Source organism: Tyto alba, unplaced genomic scaffold (assembly GCF_018691265.1).
Source record: "Tyto alba isolate M040663 unplaced genomic scaffold, T.alba_DEE_v4.0 Super-Scaffold_33, whole genome shotgun sequence".
Classification (NCBI taxonomy): Eukaryota; Metazoa; Chordata; class Aves; order Strigiformes; family Tytonidae; genus Tyto; species Tyto alba.
Genome location: NW_024881308.1, coordinates 6,562,875 through 6,585,621, shown reverse-complemented (window position 1 = coordinate 6,585,621; position 22,747 = coordinate 6,562,875). Strand labels below are relative to the sequence as shown.

The 22,747-nt window shown below is 56.8% G+C and overlaps 1 protein-coding gene across 8 annotated transcripts; it reads right to left on the bottom strand.

The window, feature by feature from the left end:
* Positions 1 to 1,008: 1,008 nt before the first annotated feature.
* On the bottom strand, positions 1,009 to 15,533 carry KCNS1 (potassium voltage-gated channel modifier subfamily S member 1). Of its 8 annotated transcripts, none has more exons than XM_042800940.1 (4): positions 15,000 to 15,027; positions 10,193 to 10,336; positions 8,955 to 9,947; positions 1,009 to 3,565 (listed from the first exon to the last, which is right to left on the bottom strand). In XM_042800940.1, exons 3-4 carry the CDS (start codon positions 9,918 to 9,920, stop codon positions 3,110 to 3,112), a joined length of 1,422 nt encoding a protein of 473 aa, XP_042656874.1. In that variant the 5' UTR covers positions 9,921 to 9,947; positions 10,193 to 10,336; positions 15,000 to 15,027; the 3' UTR covers positions 1,009 to 3,109. The 8 variants fall into 8 exon arrangements, with proteins under 8 accessions (XP_042656874.1, XP_042656872.1, XP_032859490.1 ...); XM_042800938.1 differs by lacking the exons at positions 10,193 to 10,336; positions 15,000 to 15,027 and adding exons at positions 13,448 to 13,690; positions 14,459 to 14,587 and having other exon boundaries at positions 8,955 to 10,120; XM_033003599.2 differs by lacking the exon at positions 15,000 to 15,027 and adding an exon at positions 13,448 to 14,399.
* Between the last annotated feature and the right edge of the window lie 7,214 nt (positions 15,534 to 22,747).

Below are 22,747 nucleotides of genomic sequence, written 5' to 3'. Positions count from 1 at the left end.
AGTTGCTAACAGCCCCAGCCACGGTGAAACGACTGGCAAGCCAGCAGGGAATGTGCACACACATCCTCCAGCCTTCTGCTGGCAGAGGTGCACCTAAAACATTGTTTAACCAAGTGAAGCAATGAACGCTTGCTACTTGAACTAGATTTTCTTTTAGAATGGAGCCTTTTCTATTTTTAGTCCAAAATGTGACCCACAAGCCTGGGGTTAAAATTAGTTTCTTAAAACAAGAGTGGCTATTTGGAGGAGTAACAGCCGCCGCTGCTCCTCAGCTCCCAGCACTGGGTTTGCTCACGCCAGCTGCTCAGCTCTCATGTCCCTTGGTGTTTCTGATCACAGTGTGTGCGTTTCTGCAAATTTCTGCTCCTCCTCGCCTGCTTCTCAGCTTTCATGGGCGTATAATGAATGGGATGGAGGAACAAACTATGCTTGGATCAGGCAAGCTCTTTGCTTTGGGAAGCATCCTGCATTTTTATTGTTAATTGTGATCCTCTCATGTTAGATCCGTGCTCTGTGCTTCCTTCCCTCCCAGCCGCCGCGCCTGGCTCCCCGCGTGGCTCTTCCCGGAGCCCGCTGGCTCCTACCCATTCCATCGCACCCCGGGGACGCCCCGTTCTTTGGGCCTCCAGGGACATGGATCATCCAAAAGGCTCCAGCTCGGATGACACCAGTGGTCCAGGCACGAGGATTACCTGCTGCCCAGCACCCGGGGCAGGGCTGCGGCGGGGGCTGTGCGGGCGGGAGCCCCGCTGCGCGCCGAGGGGGTGCAGGCGCCGGCTCACGGGGACCTGCAGTCACTCGGGAGCAGCCTGGCTGCTCCCGCTCCCCGGGGGCTGCTCGCACCGACCCACGGACCCGGCCCCAGCGCAGCCCAGGCACGAGCACAGGCGCACCGAGCTGCTGCGAAACAAAACCAGCAGCCTCCAAAGCGGGTCACTTAGGTCTTTAATAAAATATACAGTATGCATCCCATGCATAGATAGAAAATTAATTTACATGCTCTTTTAATTATTTGCATAATGCTTTTTAATTAATACATGTAATTTAGTCTTCACATTTTAATACATTTTGCTACTGGAATATTTATGGACAGAAGGGGAAACTCCTTCCTTTATTCAAGTAAAAGTGCAGTGGAGCTGGTCGGAGCAGACGATGGAGCTCACCAGTCCCTGCTCGCAGTAAGAATGAGAGCAGAGTGGACCACAAACCATCAGTACTGGAAGACTCGATGATGCCAGGAGCATGAGCACCCTCCCATCCCACACCACTGCTCCCTGGGGATCCCCCCGGGTCCCAGTGGGGTTCAGGGAGGCTGAAGGTTTGTCTTTTCTTCCCCATGGCCAGCAGATCGCTACAGGCAGAGCCAGCCCTGGCAACTGGACAGCCAGTGGCAAAACACCACGATCCAGGTGCCTGGGGCCATCCTGCAGCCATCAACATATTTTGGGGCTGATTAGGTGATTGCAGGCTGCACATTTCTCCTGCTCGGAACAGGCACTGCTGGGTGTATTCCTCTGTCCACAAAGGAGCTGTATGACTTCCAAACAGAGAACTGGGGATCAAGGAAAAACTCCGTAGGGAATGAATGCTGCGCTGGGAGCAGCCCTGAACCTGCTCAGCCGGGTGGGGGTCCGGGCGGGAAGGGGACCTGGCAGTCCGGGCTGCCCAGCTGCTAGGTGCTCAGAGGTGGTGGTGACAAGGGACAGTGCAAGGTCCCCCCCCCCGCCCCAGCTACCCCACGGACATGGGGGTGCTCCCTCCCTGCAGAGGGAAGGTGAGTGCCTTGGCACTCGGGGTGCTCCTGTCGGGACAGAGGGGATGCCCGGGGCAGTGTGACCCCCCTCCTTACTGCGCTCCTGCCCCTGCCCAGCCCCAAGGCAGGGAGGGACGAGGCAGCAGAAGGAAGCCAGGCTGGGGGTTGTGGTGAGGGGGACCAGAGCACATGCTGAACTCAGCTGGCTTTGGTCGTGTCCCAACCCCATCATCTCCCACAGCCCCCGGGCTCCCTGGCAGCTCTTCCTGCAGTGGAGATCACAAGCATACGGCAACGGCAGAGGCAGCTTCTCTGTGCCCAGGAGCATCCTCCCACATCTGCTCCCTGACAGCCCTTTGCAGGGACTCTGCCTCCTCTCTGCCTCAGGGGCTGGGTGCCAGCAGCCGCAGAGAGCAGCCGCTCCTCTGAAACAAATGTCCTGCAGCATGGGAGCCCCGTGGAGTGAAGGGCTTGGGGGGGAGAGACCCACTGGGGGTGGCCCCTCTGTTCCCCCCAGCTTGATCCCCTCTGGCTGCTCCTGCCTCAGAGGACAGTGTCCCTTTTGCCTGATCATCCCTGGCTGGTGTCCCCCCATCATGGACAGTGCTCCTAGCTGTGTCACGCTCCCGGCACAGCCCCAGACCCAGTTCCCTGGGAGGTCCCAGCGGTGGCAGCACAGGAGAGCAGTTAAACCCCAATTGCAATGGAAGGAAGGTGAGGTCCAGTCGATCCCACTGCAGGGACTGGGGACAGTGGGGCTCGCCCCGAGCTGGACACCACCACTCCTCCCATACAGACTAATTTCCAACCCCCTTTCCCCCATGGCCATTGGGGCAGCTGAGCCTTTTGAGGCTGTTTCCATCTGGGGGTAGGATGAGGTTGGGACTGGAGTTGATGCTGACCTGGCACAGGACCTGCAAGGGCAGCCAGCCTGGTCCAGGGCTGCTTCACCCTCGAGCTATTTAACCTCACCCTGGACAACACAAAACCTCAGGGCTGAAGGAAATGCCCCTTCACTCAGCCAGAGAAGTGCCTGATCAGGGGTCACCTGTATTTCTTTTTTTCTCACTCCCTTTCTGGCAGGGTTACATCCAGCGCCACAGCCGTGGGAGAGCAGGGCTGTCGCTGGGTGAAGGTTGAGACACGTCCAGGCAGACTGGGGGGCTGGAAGCAGCCGGCACCCGCTTGGGCATCTCCTCCGACCCCTCCTGTCCTCTGCAGGGCAGGGGCGATGCCAGGCGCGATGCGAGATGGGGAGAGCCTGGCTCCTCCGCCGTGTCCCGGTGCCACAGCCGTGCCGTGCTCGCTGTGAGCAAGCGGGTCCCGTGCGCACCCCGGTGCCGCGGCACGGAGGGGTCAGGGTGTGGGGCGGGCACCGGGGGTCAGACCACGGCGGTCGGGGCTGCCCCTGTCCAGGGAGGTCTCGCTCAGAGCCTCCGAGTCTCCGTCGTGGCTGGAGGTGCTCTCCACATCCTCGGGGTCTTTCTTCCCGCTGTTCCTCACGGCCGCCTCCAGTGCCTTCTGCTTGCGATAGAAGTGAGAGAACTTGTTGAAGATGATGGTGATGGGCAGTGCCACAACCAGGATGCCCCCCAGGATGCAGCCCGAGGCGGCCAGCTTGCCCGCCACAGTGACGGGCACCACGTCACCGTAGCCCACGGTGGTCATGCTGACCGTGCCCCACCACCAGCATGCCGGGATGGTGTCAAAGCCAACATCTTCCTCCTTCTCGGCAGTGTAGGCCACACCAGAGAAGACGGAGACCCCCACGGCCAGGTAGAGCAGCAGGATCCCCACCTCCCGGTAGCTGTGCTGGAAGGCAAAGCAGAACGATGGTCAGTGGGTGCCAGGGCACTGGGATCCCATAGTGTAAATTCAGCCCTGCACAGACTCCCTGCACGCCTCCGGTGGGGATCTCGGTGCCTCTGTCCATCGCTGCCGTGGGATGTCCCGCTGCAGGGCCGGCCTGAGATGGGCCCGGGGGTGCGTGGGTGACCCACACCTGGAGTGAGTGGGGCAGCAGGGAAATCAGCCCTGGCACCCACAGCCGCCCCGCTGCCAGCCTGCGAGGAGCAGGCAGCGCCGGGGGGGAGAGGGGACCCGTGCTTCCCAGCCAGGCTTCCCAGGCAGAGGCTACTCACTCCGTCCCAAGCGCAGCAAACAATATTTAGACACATTTTCCTTTTATCTTGGCAGGTCCCCAGAAACCACCTAATAGTCAGCCCCTAAGGGAAGCGATTTGTATCCTCCCTTGATGCTGGCGATGCGCTCGCAGGGAGGCTGCGTGCCGCTGCTGCAGGCTCAGCTCTACCTCTTACCCGGGTCTCAGCCCCGGGCTCCGCGGCTGCTGCGGACCCCACAACCAGAGCCCCAGGGACCCGAGCTCTCCTATACCCCAACACCACCTACCTCTCAGCTTCCATTTAACCCTTTGTTACACAGATGGGGGGGGGGGGGGGGGGGGGGGGGGGGGGGGGGGGGGGCAGTTTTCTTGCAGAAACTACTGTTTCTGTGACAATTATATTTCTCTTCAGGTTTTGCTGCTGCTCCATGAGAGTCTCGAAATGAACCTCAGAGCTGACCTGAATCCAAGCAGCCCTGGTCATCAGGTCAGTCCAGGGATCCATCCAGTGTCAGCATGGGCTGGTCTCAGCACCCATCCCCACAGGATGCTGCACCCCCAGCTTGACAAGCCCCACACTGAGGGGTTTGGGAGCCCTGGTGGGAATGGGGCCACGGGACACCCAACCTCCCAGGCAGGTGTGCGGGCCTGGGGGGACAGACTGATGGCAGAGGTGTGCAACAGTCCTTAAAGAAGCCATTGTTTCTCTGATTTCAAACTAAAACATTTGTGTTGCAATCTTTCTCTGGATATTAATTTTTGAGCAAAGTATAAACCTGTGCCAAAAGCCCAGGGGGAAAAAGGCAGTGGGCAGCTGGGGGACAAGGCAGTAAGTGATGCCGGAAAGGAGATGCTGGAGGACAAGCTGGGACCAGGCAAACTGCTAGGGGCCAACACTGGGCCCAACCCAGCACCCAGCTCCTACCCCTGCCCCTGGGCTGGAGGGGTGAGAGCCAAGAGCCCCGCACACAGCGGGGACAGGGACCCCCGGCACAGCCTGCTCGTAAAGCCACGCAGACTGGGAGGGGACCGCAGAGCCCCCATTTTCTGGCAGGGTCACACTAACCATCCACCAGTGCCCAAGCCACTGCCATCCTCATAGCATGGCTAGTTCACTCATGTTTTGATTGTCACAAGAGAATTTCTTGGATGTTTCTGCCCACTGATCTGCCAGCTTGCTCTTCATCTTTTGGAGAAAGGAAAGCAGAGCTCTGATTGTGGGAGGTTTTTTCCCAGTCTCCTAACAGGCAGAGAATACTTTATTTGAGACCACATAATGACTAAACGAAACACTTGAGCAAAGCAAACAGCAGAAGACGTGGGAAAAGAGCTTCCACGGTTAAGACGAGACATAAAGGAGGTGGATTCATGGCAGGGAGCGAAAAGACTTTGCTTCGACTGCTGGCAAAAGGTGTTCAGCTCATGCCAGTAATACTGAGGGGAAATAATCTCCTCCTCCTCCTCCGCTACTGCCTGTGGTTGCAAATGCCCTACAGCAGCTCCGAGGGAGCACCTTGAGAAGGACAAACAGCTCAGAGCCACCGAGTTTCAAGGAGGGCCATGAAAGACTTGCTCCTGGCTGGAGCTTAACAGCACGTCTGTACATCCCAGCTGGGGAGCAGCAGAGCCGAATAACTTTATACATTTTTAAAGAGTATCAGTTATGGCCCTGGGATGTGTTGGAGGGTGAAGGCGAGGGGGAAGTCAGGCAGCTCAATAGCTCCTACTGCTTTAATTTACAAGCAGGGTCAGGGCTTGTGGCACAGAATCTCCCAGCTGATCCTCAGGCACAGGCTTCTACCTATTTGTAGTCATTTATCCTCAAAACATGTGGATTGCTCATTGACCCAGGGGTAAGCAGCCACAGCTGGGGTTTGGGTGGGATGCAGAGGCTTAGCCAGGATTCAGGTGGGATGCAGGTTTAGCAAGCAGCCAGCCTCAGGGGAGGCAACACTGGGTGATAAAAGGCTCTAGCACAACAGCCACCCCAACAGCAGTTTCTCTGGACTCCTGGCCTGGTCACCCGTGCATGGGCTCCTTCCCCAACCAGATGTACATCTTTCCTCCAGTACAGCCGTAGACAAATGAAATGGAAGAGCTGGGTTTGAGCCTGGCCAGAGATACCAGCGTGAGGACCGAGCACAGAGATGGCCCACGGTAGCAACAGCAGGGTGATGCATCTGCTGTCTGGGGACGTGCAGCTCCAGCTCTTCCAACCTATTTGTGTATTTAGGCCCCTAAGGGGACAGACAGCAACTCCTGTAGATCCCTGCAGATGCCTAAATTACTCAGTCCCTAACACCTATTGACTGCCAGCCGGAGACAGGCACCAAACCTGCACCCGGGAAGCTGCAATAATGGTAATGGATATCGTGCACGGCAGGGAGGAACAGCAGAGGCGTGTGGGAAGTCTCTCCTCAAATTAAATAGACCCTGGATCAGGCCCCAAGCAATGTGAAGACCGTTCAGAGTTTATGATGCGCAAATGGCAGAAATCCCTCTGCTAGCACTTTCGTGGCAGGGGAACAATTACTTGGCTTGCCAGAGCCATCGCTCCCGCTTCCTGGCTGTTAACAGCCTTTACTCCTCTGCTGCTGCTTTATGCTCTTGCAATAGGAAGTGAATTATGATTAACAAGACGTTGTAATTTATGTTCCCAGTAAATCACAGTGCCAAGCTGCTGCGTCAGATTCGTGTCTTCGCTCATCCCCATTTACAGCTGGCTCCGGAGTCCCCGGGAAGCGGCATTTTCCAGCACGTCACTCGGTGAATCAGCGGCTCAGCAGAGGCCAGAGCCGGGATGCTGACGGCTCCCCAGATCTCGTCTGCTGTTTAACAACATGCAGATGAGCCCATCAGTCCCTGCTCTGCTGCAACGTGTTGTTCATGCTTAAGTGGAGCACGGAAAGGGTTCAGGGAGCCCTTCCCACGTGTACAATTTTATTTAAATTTTGCAAGCAGTGTTACATGGGTCTGACACTTGCTAATTGCTCTTTCAAGGTGAGTGTTCAGAAGTATGTATGATGCAGGTAGGACTTCAGGCATCTTCATTTCAAATTTCATTCTTCCTAGACCCTGTTCTCAGCAGGCTTTGAGGATGACAGGAATTTTTTCCCCCCCGCTTAGTCTGATGCTCTGTGGGCTTTGCAGGATTAGTGTTGGGCTGGGGTGCTCCTGACTCACAGCAGACGTTGGCAGAAGACCTTTCCTGCTGCCCATCCTCATCCCCAGCCACACTCGTGGGTTGCTTTTCTCCATGGCTCACCCGCGGGAATGGGTCCAACCCTGGCAGTCAAGTCCTGCCGATGCTGGGACACCCCCTGCCAGACCTGCCACGGCTGCAGCAGCGTGAAACGGGGTGTCCCCAGCAGCAGCTGTGCCCACCCCATCCCTGCGACAGCCCTTCAGGGGCAACAGCACCAGGACTTGCTGCTCTGGCCCCCCCAAATGCTGAGTGCAAGAAGAGGAGGAAAGCGTCCCTTTGGGTGAATTTCAAGCTTTGTGATGACGATTGCTTCCCTTGGCCATTTGTTTGGCACACCCTCCGTTTGAAGGGGGAAAAAGCACAGGCACATTTGCATAAGCAGTGCTTGAAAGAACAGTCTTCTGGTTTGACCATGGGGACCTGAAGCAGTCCCACCAGGAGAGGAGATATTTGCCCTGGCAGCCTCCCCCCGTGCCCAGCACAAGCCCTTCATGTGGTGGGGCATCGAGAGCGTGTGCTGCTCTGCGTCTTGGCAGGCTTGAGGATCTGCTCTAGGATTTCTTTTGCTGGGATCGCCAAGAATCAGAGACGATTAAAAGCTGAGCTTAGTTGGCCTCTGCAGCAAGCTGGGTTTTCTGTGTAAGTGCAGGAGGTGAGGGGACAGTTTCACCCTCCCCAGATTCAGGCACATGGCCCTTGGCCTGAGGGGGACAGAGGAGGGAGGGACGGTGGGGGAGAGCAGAGAGCAGCACAGGGCACGGCGGCTGGTCTGTGCTGCGCAGCTGAGCTGCAGCGAGGGAGGTCTGGGCTGCAGCACCAGGCTGGTAAGAGTTTTCACGACAGCTTCATGCTTGGACTCTTTCCACAGCTGCTCTTGGTCTGTTTAAGGAGGCTGGGGGTGCTGTGGGGGGGGGATCTGGAGAAACACAGCCTTGGGGCACGTCATGGGGGATGAGGACCTCCTCTCACCAGACCTGCAGGGGTAACACCTCGCCTCACGCCTGGACCCTGGTCCTTTACTGTCTCAGCATCTCCCCATCCAGCTCTTCCTCCCTGCACGCCGTGCTTTCCCTGAGCTTTTCCAGCACGCTGAGGGGCAGCTGCTGGCAGCCCAGGCTCTGCTGGGGGGCACACACCCTGCCTTGGGCTGGTTTTCCCAGGCCCTGCAGCTTAACCCTTTGCTTTTCTGTTGCTGCTCTGTGCCACCCATGGCTAACCATGTACCAATCCCAACTTCATCATATCCTTGGGACATCCAACTCAGCTGGACCAGGATCTCTACAGCTCCCTACATGGGCAGACACCAAGGGTTGGATGCTGGCCTCTGCCCAGCTGTCAGCATGCCCTTAGGAGGCTTCCCCTTCTCCCAGACTGGGAACAGGAATGGCTCTGAGCCACATGCACTGGTGCTGGCATACCCAGCAGCTGCTGGCTGGCCCAGTCCCTGCTCAGCAGGGTGCCTGCAGCCCAGCTAGCCACTGACCCACTTCTGGTGGGACATCACCATCCACACACACATGGCTGAATCCGTTCCAACACCATGCAACGGGGCTTGCACGCCACGGTGGTGAAGGGATGGCTGAGTCCCTGGGAGCACCAGTTCTGCATGAAGCAAGGTCTGCAGGCAATGGGGTGAATTGCTGTTTGCTCTGTATGTGTGTACAAAGAGGACTCATGCAGTGTTCCTCACTCTCGGTTGCTTTAGCAGACACACAAGCCAACAACCCAGCCCACCACCCTAAGCAAGCTTGCCAGGCAGCACCCAGAGCTGGTAGCTCACTGGGAATGGGAATGGCCCCACTCCCCAGCTGTACCAGAGGTCTCCTTCTTCCCCAGCAACTCAAAGTAGACAAGGAGATAGATAGCCAGTTTACCTTCAAGGTGGCCCCCAGCGACCTCAGTCCGGTGGAGTGCCGAGCCAGCTTCAGCACCCGGAATATCCTCATGAGCCGAAACACCTGCACGACCTTGCCCAGGTTGCCCAGCTCCGAGTCACTGCCCATGGTCACGTCCACCAAGAGGGTGAAGTAGAAAGGCAACACCGAGACAATGTCAATCAGGTTCAGCGGGTGCTTGAAGAACTTCCTGGGGTTGGGGGAGAGCAGGAGGCGGGAAGAGACTTCGAAGGTGAACCAGGAGATGCAGAAATACTCCAGCTTGTGCAGGACGGGTTCATCAAGCACGTTGCCATTCTCATCCACCTCCTGGTACTCGGGCATGCTGTGGATGCACATGGTGGCTATGGAAACCAGCACCACGCTGATGGACACGAAGCTGAAGAGTTTGCTGGGGATGGAGTAGCCGGGGTTCTCCATGGTGAGCCAGAGGCGTTTGCGCATGCTGCCGCAGCGCAGCGTGCTGTAGCGCAGCAGGTCGTGGTTGATGTCGGAGATCTCATCGGGGGACGTGTCCACGCTGCTGACCTCGCTCTCCTCGTCCCAGTTGTGGTGCCGGCTCTCCAGCTTGCGCTCGTGGTAGCGGTAGCTGCAGCAGGAGTCCAGGAAGAACTCGTTGATTCCCCAGTACTCGATCTCCTGGCAGAAGGAGAAGACACACAGCTCCTCCATGACGTGCAGCTTCCCCGTCTGGTAGAAGTGGAGCACGTAGAGGAAGAAGCCAGGGTTTCGGTCAAAGTAGAACTCCCTGGCACTTACATCGTAGTCATCGCAGAGCTGCAGGATGGACTCCTCCGAGTCACAGGAGAGCAGGCGTCCCAGGCGGGTGTCGGGGAATTTGGAGAGGGCGCTGGAGCTGAGCCGCCTTCTCAGTCCCCCCACGTTGATGTTGATAACGTCCTCCTCAAAACTGGGACCCCAGTAATTTAAGGTCTTGTTGACCATGATCAGCAGAGCGGGAGCTGGTTCTACCTGCGGATGAGACACAGCAGGGCTGGAGGGGACGGAGGGCTCCCCCCAAACCGGGTGCTCCTGGGTGAGGGGGGCCAGAAGCACCCCGGGGAGTGAGGAGACACGTTTGCATTTTGAAAAGAGAGGACCAGGGATAGGGGAGCGGAGAGAAACAGCTTTGGACAGTTGTTCTTCTGTGGTAAGGAAGGGGAAAAAAAAAAAAGCAGATGATTTTTCCAGGTGAAACTTTTCCTTGCTTTTTTTACCTCTTAAAGTTTCTCCCTTTGCAGATCACTAATGGCCAAAGGAATACAGCTTACTACACCTCCAGCACCTCACCCATGGGGCTTTCCTTGTTCAAACAGGTAATTAGTCACTGAAGAGAGGAGTTATCCCCCAGAGAGCCTCCCCTGTGGAAAAAATAGGTCTTGTCAAATCGCTGCCGCAGTGATTCTGCCAAAGAGCTTTGTAGCCCAACTACCTACACCGCTAATTAGACCTGGTCAAAAAGTGCAATCTTCCCAGCAGCAAAGGCAGTTTTGCCAAAATCAAAGTGTTTTCACAGAAGGTGTCATCTTTAGGGAGAATTTTAGAGGAAGAAGTGTCAAAACAATTTGTCTGCCTGCTTTGTTTCCTCTTGTGTGTTCTGTCATGTAAAATATTAAGATTATTTTTACAATGTTGAAACATAACAAAAACATGATTCAGAATCATTGGTGACTGAATTAAAAATCTGTACATTGGTAGGGAAATAAAAACCAAAATTTTGATTTCTATTGTGTTTCATGATCTTAAAAGTTTCAGAATCCTGGGCTTTTAGGTGCAGCAGAAATCCCATTTTCTAGTGAGAAGCAGTTAAAGCACCTAACAAAGATCCCATACCTTCATATGCATTTACCCATCTTGACCAGAAGCTTAGAATAAAAAAAAACAAACAAAAAGGTTTGTGATCTTCCTGTGTCACCTTGAAATCAGACTTCTCCACCTACCTTATTCATCAAAACGCCTGGGGATGTGTGGAGCAGCCCCGTACCCACGCGGTCCCCCCCGCTCCTGGTGCGGGAGTGTTGGGTGCGCTCAGGAGGGTCACTGCATTTGCTCTCTTGGTTGAGGAATTACATTTTTCCCCATGCATCAGCTACTTTGGAAAAATCCCACTATTAGGCACGACTTGCTCCTGAGCTCAGCTCGCGCTTCAGGGTCACTGCTGGTACCGACACGATTTCTGCAGCCGCTGATGCTTTTGCTGCAGCAGTCACTGAGGCAGCTGTGACCTCCAGACTGGCCTGTCTCCTGTCTCAAAGGCTTCCCTCCCTGGTTTTAATCAGCTGGTGGTTTATTAGAAAAATCCCTCCCCTTCTCTGTCTTGTGGCACCCACTGAAGTTTTCGAACTTTTAGGTGACGCAGGCACAGAGGCCTCAGACAGGCAGCAAGAGCCGAGGGAAAAGGCTGCAGCAGCTCCCGTGGTGATGCCGAGGAGCCACCAGACCCCGCACAGGACAGTCCGGCCCGGCAGCGGCCACCGAGGGCCAGGTCAGTGACACGAGGAGGGATCCCCCCCTGCCAAAGGGCGTCCCAGTTCCCCTGCAGACCCCATTGCACCCCAGCCCTGCTTTGCTCATCTCATGGGGTTTATGGGGCAAACGCAAAAGCAGGGGAAGGGCTCTGCAAGTTTTTCAGCGTTTGAAAAACATGGTGTAAAAGGTTTGTCAGACTGGGAGGGACGTGGGGGACATTTTCACATATAAATCTGGAGGTCAGAGCAGAGCTGGAGAGAAACAGGTACCAAAGTAATGGTTAAAAACAAACCCAAGGTATGTTTTTTAAGCTGAGCAGGGCAGTGGGTGCAGCAAATGCCAGATTTGTGCGAAATAGCCTGGCAAAGGCATCTGCTAACTCCACTGCATCTCCCAGCCAGGGCTCCTTAAAAACACAGGCTTTGCACCACAAAGCCAGCGCTTCGCATTACACCATGTCTGGAGGAGGCAACCGGCTTGTGATAAGCCTCAGAGCTTAATGGACTCATTGTCTTGCCTTTCAAAGGGGAGGAAAAAAAGAGAAGGATCAACTTTTTTAATGCTTAAGACAAAGGCAAGGAAAAGGGTGTAAACACTCCTTTACAGGGATAAATTGGAATTTGTGACAGATTAGCTTTTCCAGGGAAGACATCACACAGCCCATCTGTGGGGCGGGGATGACTAATCCAGGTTCCTTCCAGAATGATGCTCATGTATTCAGGCTACAAACACACACACAGGGGCCGTGAGGGTGGCTCTGTGGGATCCAGTTTATCCCACACCCACCCTCATCCTCTCTCCACACCCCCCCCATACAGCAGCCGTGCCAGGAGACCAGGCCAAATGTCACCAAAATCAGCGGAAATATCATTTGGGAGCTGGGCTGGGGCACGGGGCAGCCCGGGTGGCTACCGGGGGCTGCACTGGGACGGCAGGACAAGCCTAAAGCGATGCTCCAGTCCAGCAGGACCGTCCCCAGCGCCCGGCTGTGCTGCGCGGCTGCAGCAATGGGTGAGACGTGCCAAACCCCGAGAGCCAGGACAGAGCCAGCTCCCACCTCCAGAAAAAAAAAAAGCAGGTGTCAGTACCCTGCAAGCCTTTGTACCCCAGGGAAATCCCTCCCTCCCTCCCGCGCAGGAAGCAGAGCGAGGAGAAGGGTCGCGAACTGTCTGAGATGCTCCTTTCTGATGTTGGCTTCTGAATAAGAGCAAATTATTTCTGCCCACATACAGCTTTCATCTAGGAATCTAAAGCAGCAATTAATAGTTTTATAACTCTTTTCCCTACTCGCTTCACGACTAGCTAAGCTCAGCTTTAGAACAAAACTGAGATTTGAACTAAGACTTGGTGTGATTTCCCCAGCTGGATCATCAAAGCATGAGCCCGTCTCGCATTTGCAGGGGTATCTATCTGCTGGGAAACAGAAGCTTACTTCAGGAAGGTTGGGTGATTTTTTATTTTAAAGTGCAATGGACAGAGAATACAAATGTGCCTGTCTGGAATAATGTGAATTTGCAAAATTTTCCTTTAGTTAAAGCAAAATTTCCATAAATGATTGGTAGAATAGAACAGATAAATTCAGTCTCTTTCTGGTAAATTTTGAAATATATTGTAAGCTATTTTAAGGAGACAACCATCAGAATTACACAAGCCCAGTGTGAGCTGGGTGTTGGGCATTCAAATGAATATGTATCTTCTGGAGGAAAAAAATCTCTTATATATGCATTTATGACAGTAAAAAATATAAAAACAGATCAAGCATATCTGTAAGAAATGCTAGAAGAGTTTCCCTTGACAACATATTTTTTTCTTAAAGGCTTTCAAATGGAAGTTATGTATATTTATTCTAACTGGCAGAGGGGACCCAAGGGAGTGGGAAGGAAGATGCTAATAGACATTCAAGCGAGGATGCAGCAAGTGCAGGGAGTATTGCACAGAGGGGCTTTTCCAACCAGGTACAACGGATTTAGATTAACAGTCCAAATAAAAAGCCCTGTACTTACAGCTCAGTGAGGCTTCCCAGCGGGGAGTCCTGTGGCTTGTCTCAAAGGAGCCATTAGAAACGCGTAGAGAAGGAGGAAACCCTTCATCTTTTGCCTGTAGCCCAGTCCTAACCGCCCTGTCACCCCGGGCTTGCGACCCTGCACGTCCCAGGTGCGCAGAGGTGGTGGCTGCAAACCGGTGGGGAAGTCCTGTGCGGGATGCTCATGGGGCTGGGGTAGGGCTGGGGGGGCCCCGCTGGGTACCTGGTGGGGGGGAGTGGGGCAGGCTGACCTCCCAGCTCCTGCGGGATGGTGTCCCCATCAGCCAAGAGCTGGGGCAGGGCTGGGGAGACGCCTGCTTTCTGGTCATCCAAAAGTGCCCCTGCAGAGCCCCGACCCCCTCGCTGAGCGTCCCTGCGCTCATCGGCCTGAAGATGCTCAGCACCAAGCGCTTCCTTTGGCGGTGGGGCGGTTTGCCAGGCGGGCAGGGGGGAGCGTGGAAGGGGGATTCCCACTCCTGGCTGCTCCCTCCAGGCAGAGCATAACCTGCTGCTGTACGCTGAGAGGCCACCAAAATGCCCAGGGCTGGGAATGCAGATAACGGGGGGGACACGACATGACTCCCCCCTCGCTTCAGGGTGCAGGAGGGGGTGATTACCAATAGCTCGGCTTCCTACTGTGAGCCGGCAGCCCAGCGCCTGCTGCAGATGATGCCCTGCCCTGTGCCAGCCTCTGCTCCCGGGTCCCACGCAGCGGGTGCACAGCTCTCCAGAGGGGACCCCCGCACCTCTGCCCTGTTCCCTGGGGATGAGGAGGTGCAGCCCCCGTGGGGCTTCGGGGAGAGGGACTCTCCTACACCCGCCTGCAGAGGGACGGGGAGGAGAGTCCCTGTGCCCCAGGTGCCAGCAGCATCCCGGGGTGCATGGCGGCTCCCTGCTCATGCCGGGATGCCGGTGACTCGCTTCCCCTCTCATCCCGCTGCGCCCATTCCTGCTCACCCCCCTCATCCCGCTGCTCCGGTTGCCCTCTCACCCCGGGATGCCGGTGCCCCGGGTGCCTGCCGCGCCCCAGGGTGCAGATCCCTGCAACGCCCGGGGATGCCGGTACCCCGAGTTCCAGGGATGCCGGTACCCTGGTCCCTGCTGTTCCCTGGGTTGCCGATCTCACGGTCCTCGCCGCGCCCCGGGATGCCGGTGCCCCCGGTCCCCGGTGCCTGCCGCACCCCGGGATGCCGGTGCCCCCGGTCCCCGGTGCCTGCCGCACCCCGGGATGCCGGTGCCCCGGGTCCCCGGTGCCTGCCGCACCCCGGGATGCCGGTGCCCCCGGTCCCCGTTGCCTGCCGCACCCCGGGATGCCGGTGCCCCGGGTCCCCGGTGCCTGCCGCACCCCGGGATGCCGGTGCCCCCGGTCCCCGCGATGCCGGTGCCTGCCGCACCCCGGGATGCCGGAGCCCGGCTCTCCACCCCGCCTCGGGATACCGCTCCCTGCCAGCACCCCGGGACGCCGGTGCCCCGGGTCCCCGGTGCCTGCCGCACCCCGGGATGCCGGAGCCCGGCCCGGCGCCGCCGCTCACCTGCCTCGGCGCCGCCCCCGCCGCAGCGTGCGCGGAGCCGCGGAGCCCTGCGGGGCCGGCGGCGGCAGCTCGGCGGGGCCGGCCGGGGGGGTCCCGCCCGCCGCCCCTCCCGGGGGTGCCGCCCCCCGGCCCGCCCACCCGCAGCCGCGGGGTGGGAGCGGGGAGGCGAGGCCGGGTCCCCGGTCCCCGGTTGCCGCCTCCTGCCGCGGGCGCCTCGGCGGCACGGTGGGACCCCGCGGCACGGTGGGACCCCGCGGCCCGGTGGGACCCCGCGGCCCGGGCAGAGGAGAGGGCTGGGGATGCTCGGAGGGGAGCCCACTCCGTCCCTCGGGGAAGCAAGCGCTAAACGGGGGACCCGATTTGGGTTAAAACCGGTTGGCGGGCGGGCACAGCTCCGGTGCGAGGCAGGAGGTTTCCCCTGCGAAGGCAGCGCTGCGGCGGCCGTGTGGGGCTGAGCCAGGGCTGGCAGCGGGACGAGAAACGTGGGCCGGGTGTGGGTACACCTGCCCCCATCGCCTTACCTGCTGGAAGCGCCTTTCAGCAGCCGGGAGAGACTGTGGGATGGCCAGTGGGAGCTGCGGTGGGGCTACGGCCGGCCCTGGCCTACCCCAGCTCTTTGCAAAGCTGCCCAAGCGGGAGGCTCTGCCTTTGGGGGGGCTGAGCCCCCGGAGTGATGTGGAGCGCAGCGTTCAGGCCGAGCAGGGCCCCTGCAGTGGTGCTTCCCGGCAGACGTTGAGCCTCTGCCCTCGCAGTCGCCCTCCATGAGATCCGGCTCCTTCTTCCTTCTTGGGATGAGGGGTGTGTAGGGCACAGGGACAGCCCCCCCCCCCCCCCCCCCCCCCCCCCCCGGCTCACTGAGCTCCCTGTTGTCTCTTTAAAGGCTCACTGGGAGGTGGGTGAAGGCAGCAAGTCCCAGGCACGGCACACCCTGGGTTTCAGGTCAGCGAGCTGCTCCCGCCACCCCGGGGCCATTCCCACACGGCCCAGCGACCGCTGCGAGCACACCAACTCCCCCAGAAATCAGCTGCTGGAGCAGAGAGACGGGAAAAAGAGGGTGGGAAATCTTCCCCAGGGTGAGAGCCGGGGCTGCGTGGCCGCGCAGCGATGGCTCATTGCGCCGGCAGCCAGCGCAGAGCGGCTGTGTCAGACAGGCAGCTTGCGCGGGGCGAGACTTCACACCAACCCCCACATCAGATCTGTTGGCTTGCTGATTCCAGCCCAAGGGGCCGGAGCCTGTGGGTGCTCACCTTTGGGCTTGCACGTGGCCGGCCGAGAGCTCTTTTTGGTGGCGAGCATCCTTCCCCCTGCCTGCACGGCCGCCTCCCTCGGCCGCGTGTGCTGCCAGCCCCATCCCTGTGCCAGGCAGTGCTCGCCGCTGCGGGGCCATCAGCGGGTTTCCATGTGTGTGATGTGTCAGACTGTGTGTGCCGTGTGCTTGTTTACATGGGAAGGAGGCAGCGGAGAAAGGGGGGAAGGGCTGACTTTGAGGGACGCCTCAGAAAAGAAAGGAAAAACAAACCGAGGAGAAAAAAAAAAAAAAAAAACAAAAAACAAAACAAACAAAAAAACCTGATGGAAATTCCTCTGTTCTGTGATATCAAGCAAAAAGCATTTATTTTTATGGCAATTAGGGATGGCTGAGCATCCCTGGAAGCTGAAAGATAAACATGCCCAGTTTTGTCTGCTCTGGGCACTTGCAAGCCCAGCTCAGAGTGGGTGCTGAGGTGCAGCCCACTGGGTGGGAGGAGGGCTGGCTCCCGTGTGGGGCTTTGTCCACCTGTCACTGACATACAGTGATCAGGGTGATTTTTCTTTCCTTTTCTGAAAAATATTTATCAGCCAGCCATTTTTCAGGGAAGGAGCTGTGCCACACGCTGCAAGGGCACCCACTCCATCCAGCACTTTGCCTCTGCACCAGAGCCTCATTTAGGTACTACCACAGGGCAGACCTGAGCCCTGTCCCCCCGAAAACCAGCTCTCCCAGCACCATCAAGTTTGCTGAGTGTCCCCTGGACCGTGCAGAGGAGCTGAGTCATGAGTGGGAAGCAAGGCAGGGAGCGGCCAGGGCTCTACCTGTAATGGAGGGATCACCCTGGGAAGGGGCTGGGGAGACACTTCTGTGTCTCCTGTTGTGGCCCAAAGCCTGGAAGCGGCTGCAGCAGAGCAGAGTTCACCTCCCAGGCTGCAGCGGCCCTGCATAGGCTTGCGCTGCCGTCACAGCATCCTTCAGAGGGGACTTGGCTGCAGGATCAGTAGTACCTGCGGTGAATTTTCCCTTTGCTGCACCAACTCGGAAGCGAAAGGCCTGACTCTCCCGTTAGCTGACCAGAGCTCGTTGGCTTGCCTTCGCGTTGACACTGGCAAGCTGTGGAAGGAAAGGGAGACTCCCATTTTAAGGCTCTTTCGCAGCAAATTAAGGTGCGAGGGCCCTTCCTTGGCACGGCTGGGTTTGCAGCTGCACTGGAAGGGTGCAGCTCCCCGCGGCACGGGCCAGCCCCGTGCCTCCACTGCCACTCCTGAGCTAACTGGCAGTGATGTGGAGATGGGGACAGGCAGAAAATCAGGTCAGCTGGAAACGCCTCACCACCTCTTCATTTCATGTCTCCCCCCATCTTCCTCTCCTGGGGAAGGCAGGTCTCCTTCTGCCGAAGCCCAGGGTGGGGGTTATGTCAATAACCCCATGGCAAATCCTCTACGCAGGGATGGGGGGCAAAACCTCTTGCCATGGTTTCTTCTGCAGTCTGGAAGCAAATGTAGAGGCAGGGTGAGTCTGAAGCCAGCAGCCATTTCAGTACTGCAGTGAGTCATCCCGAAAGGCGCTCAGCTTGTGGCAGCTTCCTTTCTTTCTTCTTTCTGCCTTTTTTTTTTTTTAAATAGCTGATGTAGCAACAAATTAAAAAATAGGGGAAAATATATATATGAATATAACATGTCTGCAGAGCTCCTTTAATTAAAAGAAAAATCTTCAAGCCCTTTTCAGGCCCTCGGACATCCATTATGAAAGGCTGGAGCTGCTGGGTACCTGCCACGTGGGAGGGTGGGATGGAGCGGGGCGAGCGCAGGGGGATCTGTGGAGCCAGCTGCCGCCGGGGGCCGATTAATGCTGGGGACATGAATACAAAGCATTTCACAGATAGTCCTTTCCAGAGGGAAAGATCTAAATTAGGGCAGATGCAAAAGCCTGCTCTTGTGTTTCTCAGTGGCAAAGAAGTTTGGGCTTTCCTTAATATTATTTTTTCCCGGTGGTTTCTGCTTTCACTGGTGTGTTTGTCCCCCTGGCCTCCAGCAAGCTCTGGGAGGGGGTTGCTCCAGATGGAGGGGTTTGGGCTTCTCCTTCCCGTGCCATCAGCTGTCCCTGTTCCCGTGCCATCAGCTGTCCCCACGCAGCCTTGCCTCTTCTTGGAGCCATCCCAAGGGGTGGCGGGAGGGAAAGCCGAGCTGTGATGGCAGCATCCTGAGAGGAGGAGAGGAGTGCGGACCACCAGCTCTGGGCTCCCATCCCTACAAGCCCCGTCTTCCTCCCAGAGCCACAGGGTGTCTACAGGCACGGCTGACAGTGGGTATTAGCCTGCTCCATGCTGGAAATTATTTAACCAACCTCCTTCAGACTCTGGAGCCCTTGGGTGGACCCGTGGCATCCAGTCTGCTGCAGTATGGTGACTGTGCTGCCTTCCGTCTGCGGCGGGCATGGGACAGGCCCTTGGTGTATTGCCTGGCAACAACCCACGGCTCTAACAGCCTGAAACTTCTCTGTCTTCGAGTTTTACTGAGTCCACTGGGTGCCTAAGCCAGGAAAGATTAATGAACATTTGCTGAACTTGCTGGAGACCTTGGCTTGCTGTTGGGCTCCAAAGCAGTAACCAGAAACATGAGAAAATTTGGAGAGTTGTAACACAGCAGTAGCTATTTTTTATATAGATGGGGAACCTCCAGAGAGGGAGAAGGGAGATGCTGCAGTGGAAGGTCAGGCATTTCAGAGCAATGTTTTACTATCTGCAGGGCTTCCACATGCCCCGAAAACATGCACTGCCTCCATCTTATAGCAACTTGCAACGTGCCATGTGCTGCATCCCCTCCCTCCTCTCTGTATCTGCCCCAGGTTGTGTCACTGCCCTCCAAGGCCAAGGGCACATCCCCAGAATCTAATTCAACAAAACCAAGGGCCATTCCCAGGTTCATCATTAACGTGTTGGAGCATCTTGGGGGCAGGGCTTCCCGTGGCCAGGCAGCTCTCTCCAGACCATTCCCAGCAGGGTTAGGAGCCGCTGCAGGCAGGGATGCTGGCAGAAGGGCAGGCAGCGTGGTGTTAGAGGGGAGGTTAATAGTGAGGACTTGGACTGTTCCTTGCCACCTTGTTTTGGTGCCAGAGTCAGCACAGGTACATTTCATTTACTAGTACAAATGAAGACATAGCAACTAATCATCATACCCAAGCTTGCACAGGCAATGCAGGCTCACTGCTTGCTTTCTCCACTGGGAGAGAAACAGGTGAAGGTGGAAGTAAAAATTTCACTGTAATTAAATCTTACAATATTGCAGGTCAAATCATGCGAGTAACCATGAGTGCAGCCCAGCCTTTGGCTCTCCAGAGGCTCGTGCAGTGCAGACGCCTGCCCTGCGCCTCACTTTTGATAACTGTGCACAGCCACGGCCACGGCCACAGCCACGGAGGGAGTGCGTGGTGGCCCCTGGCCCCCACCAGGCACGGCCAGGCAGGATGGAGCAGGGAGGTCCGTCCCCTGCCCCTGTGCTGCCCCGGACATGATGCTGCCTTATAAATTACTATTTAGTGATGATATGAGGAGATAAGTGGGAAATCAGTCTCTTTATGCAATAAGTGGGTCGGGATAAAGGGAGATGCTGTTTCCTTGAGACAGTTGATCCTGCAGGTACTTCCATCCCGTAGCAAACACAGGTGAGTGGCTGGCATCGGTGGGAGCAGGGGCAGCAAACCTGCCCCTTCAGTCCCTGCCCAGCTGTGATGACACAGCTAGAATTTTCAAGCCAAAACTATAAATTGCTGGTGAATTGTCACTATTGTTATTTTGCAGGTGGAAGTGCCCCAGTGGTTTGAGGCTCTCAGTGAGCACCCGTCTCCTCTTGCAGCTCTGCCTCCAGCTGCCCCTGTGCTGGCAGGGCTGTGAGTGCAGAAGCAATTACAGCTGGAGATTAACGGGGCATGGGCTGGGGGGGAAGCAGCCCACCTGCCTCTGCAAGGGTGCTGCCTTTCAGGCTCCCTGCAGGAGGTTTTGGCAGTGCTGGGGGTGATGAGAGGGGATCCAGTGGCAGAGGGTCTTCAGGTCTCGAGGCTCTGAAGGATGCCAGGGGACTTGCTGGCTTCATCCATCCCATCTCTGCCTCTCCCTCCTGCAGACGTCACCCCTGCCTGGGCAGGACACCTCGGCCCATGGACAAGAGCGGGGTGGTGTGTCACCTCAGAGCTGCTCTCGCTCCCCCCAGGGAGCCCTTGACGGCGGATCAGCCCGGCCACGGTTCAGGGCTGGTGACTCAGTGCTGGCCCCAGGAAGGCTGCAGAGCCATGGTGGGGGGAGGGAGGGTGGCTGATGGCTCCTCAGCCTCCTAATAGATATTCCTCTGCTGCTGCATGGGGAGTCACCACTGCCTTCATATCAGAGTCCCAATTTTGCAACTCCAGCTATGGATTTTTTCCCCGCTGCACAGCTAGCCTGGCGTCTTGTCACCGTATTTTTGTAGTTTTGAGGTTTTTTACTGGGAATCTTTGAGTAAGTGGCAGAGGAGCAGCCAGGGATGCAGGGGAAGACCCAAGGGTGAGAGCTCGCTGGCTGAGCCTGGCTGGTTGGGAGAGACATGGGCACTTGTCCTGTGCTTCATCTCCTCCTTCCACCAGCACTGGCATGTCAAAGGGCACCCTTCACTCTTTCATTGATTTACAGAGTTCAGGGCTTGCCTTTTTCAGTAGATTCAGGTACCAAGAGAGGACACATCTACCTTCTTTCCAAAGTCTTGAAGAAGTAGAAGAAGCAATTGCATCTCAAGAAAACACCTGTTGGTAGACAGCCCGCGCTGGGATGCAGCATGGCAACCAGGCAGAAGCCCCGTTTGCCTGGGCCCTAGAAGGAACTTGCCAGTAACATTTCAGAAAAACATTTTTTCTATTTTTAGTGGCCGTAATGCACAGAGCCAAGGAGTCAGCATGTGAGTTCGGAGCACTGGCCCAGTCCATGCTGGAGACTGAGGCTAATGTGAAAAGCAGTCATGCATCTTCGAGGATGCTCGGAGCAGCAGCAGGCTGCCCTGGGCTCATTAACCTGATCGAGTCACAGTTGCTCCTGAAGCAGAAAGGTATTTGGGCAACAGCCTGCTGCCTGATTTTGGTCTCCGCTCAGTCAGGCTCCAGTCATGTCGAGACCAGGGTGTTTCTCTGATTTGCACCATATCTCTGATTTGTGCCTTGAGGGTCCAAACCTCTCCATTTGCTTGCCTGTGCAAGAACACGGCACAGCAGTCCGCGATGCTTTGCTGCTTTTGCCCATCTCTCCCTGATTAATGTGAAACTCAGCTTCATGAATCATTCATGAAGCTTTATTTAGTATAATGATTTCTGACATCCAGTGCCTGGGAATAGCATTTGGGACAGACCGTTTGCGACCAGCAAACTCCAGAAATAATGAGCTGACGTTTATCCCATCTGAACCGGGAACATACAGAAGGGGAGGGAGAGGGGCGAAGCAGCCGTGCCTCCTTCGGAGGGAATCACAGGTTGCTCTCTAATTAGCCAAGTGTGTAAAAGCTAAATATTGACAGAGCTTTGCGGTTCCCTGTGTCTTGCAATCACATTGCATGTTATTAACCTACATAGTTGTCGGGGAAAGGAGCAGCTGTGTGCGCCTTGGCACAGGCAGGGCTGAAGAGGCAGGAATTCCCTCATGCAATGCTGCTGGCGCTAACGGGGAGCCGGTGCCGGGACCTGGAGGAGCCGGGAAACAGCTTCCCCTCCACAGCTGGAGCTGTGGAATGGCAGGAGCTCCTCTGTGCTGCCCTCCAGCACAAATAGCCCAGCCTCCTCTTCCACAGTCCTCTTCCACAGGCCTCTGCTACGGGGAGGCACCAGTTTCAGCTGGGAGGGTCTCTCATCAGGTGAGTGGCCCCATTTGGGAGGGGTGTGCAGGTGCTCTGGTGCCTGCGCTGGTGGGTTTGGGGGTGATGGTGAATTTATGACCTTGACCTTGCCTGGAGCGTGTGTGTGGGCTGTGAGTTGGAATCTGTGTTGCAGTTTGGTGTGCGAGCAGGGGTTGTTGCAGGGCAGGTGCCTATGGGAGGTGCGTTCCTCTCTGCAAGCTGCTTCGTGTGAGTCTTCAAGTGCTCTGCCAGCCCTTGCCAGAGCTGTTACTTGGATAACATCCCAGCTGCCTGGCTGAATGCAGACATCAGCCTGTCTGAGGGACTGCGGGTCCGGCCCTGGAGTCAAGAGCCGGGGATGTGCAGAGAGGGCATGGGAGAAGAGGGAGCCCAGCACCCCCAGCCCTGCCCGCAGCGCTGCCCAGCCTCCTGCCCAGCTCTCACACATGGTTCAGGCACCGTGGCTTCCTGCAGAGGAAAGAGGTTTTGTCCCTTCCCTTCTCTTTCTGCATGGGGACAAGGGACTGTTGGCACGCAGGGATCTCCCCAAGCTACAGGGTGCTGCCAGTGCCTCTTTTTTTTTTTTTTTTTTTTTTTTTTTTTCATTTGGTCTTCTTTTCCTTTTGCTTCCCTGGCTCAGGGAAGTC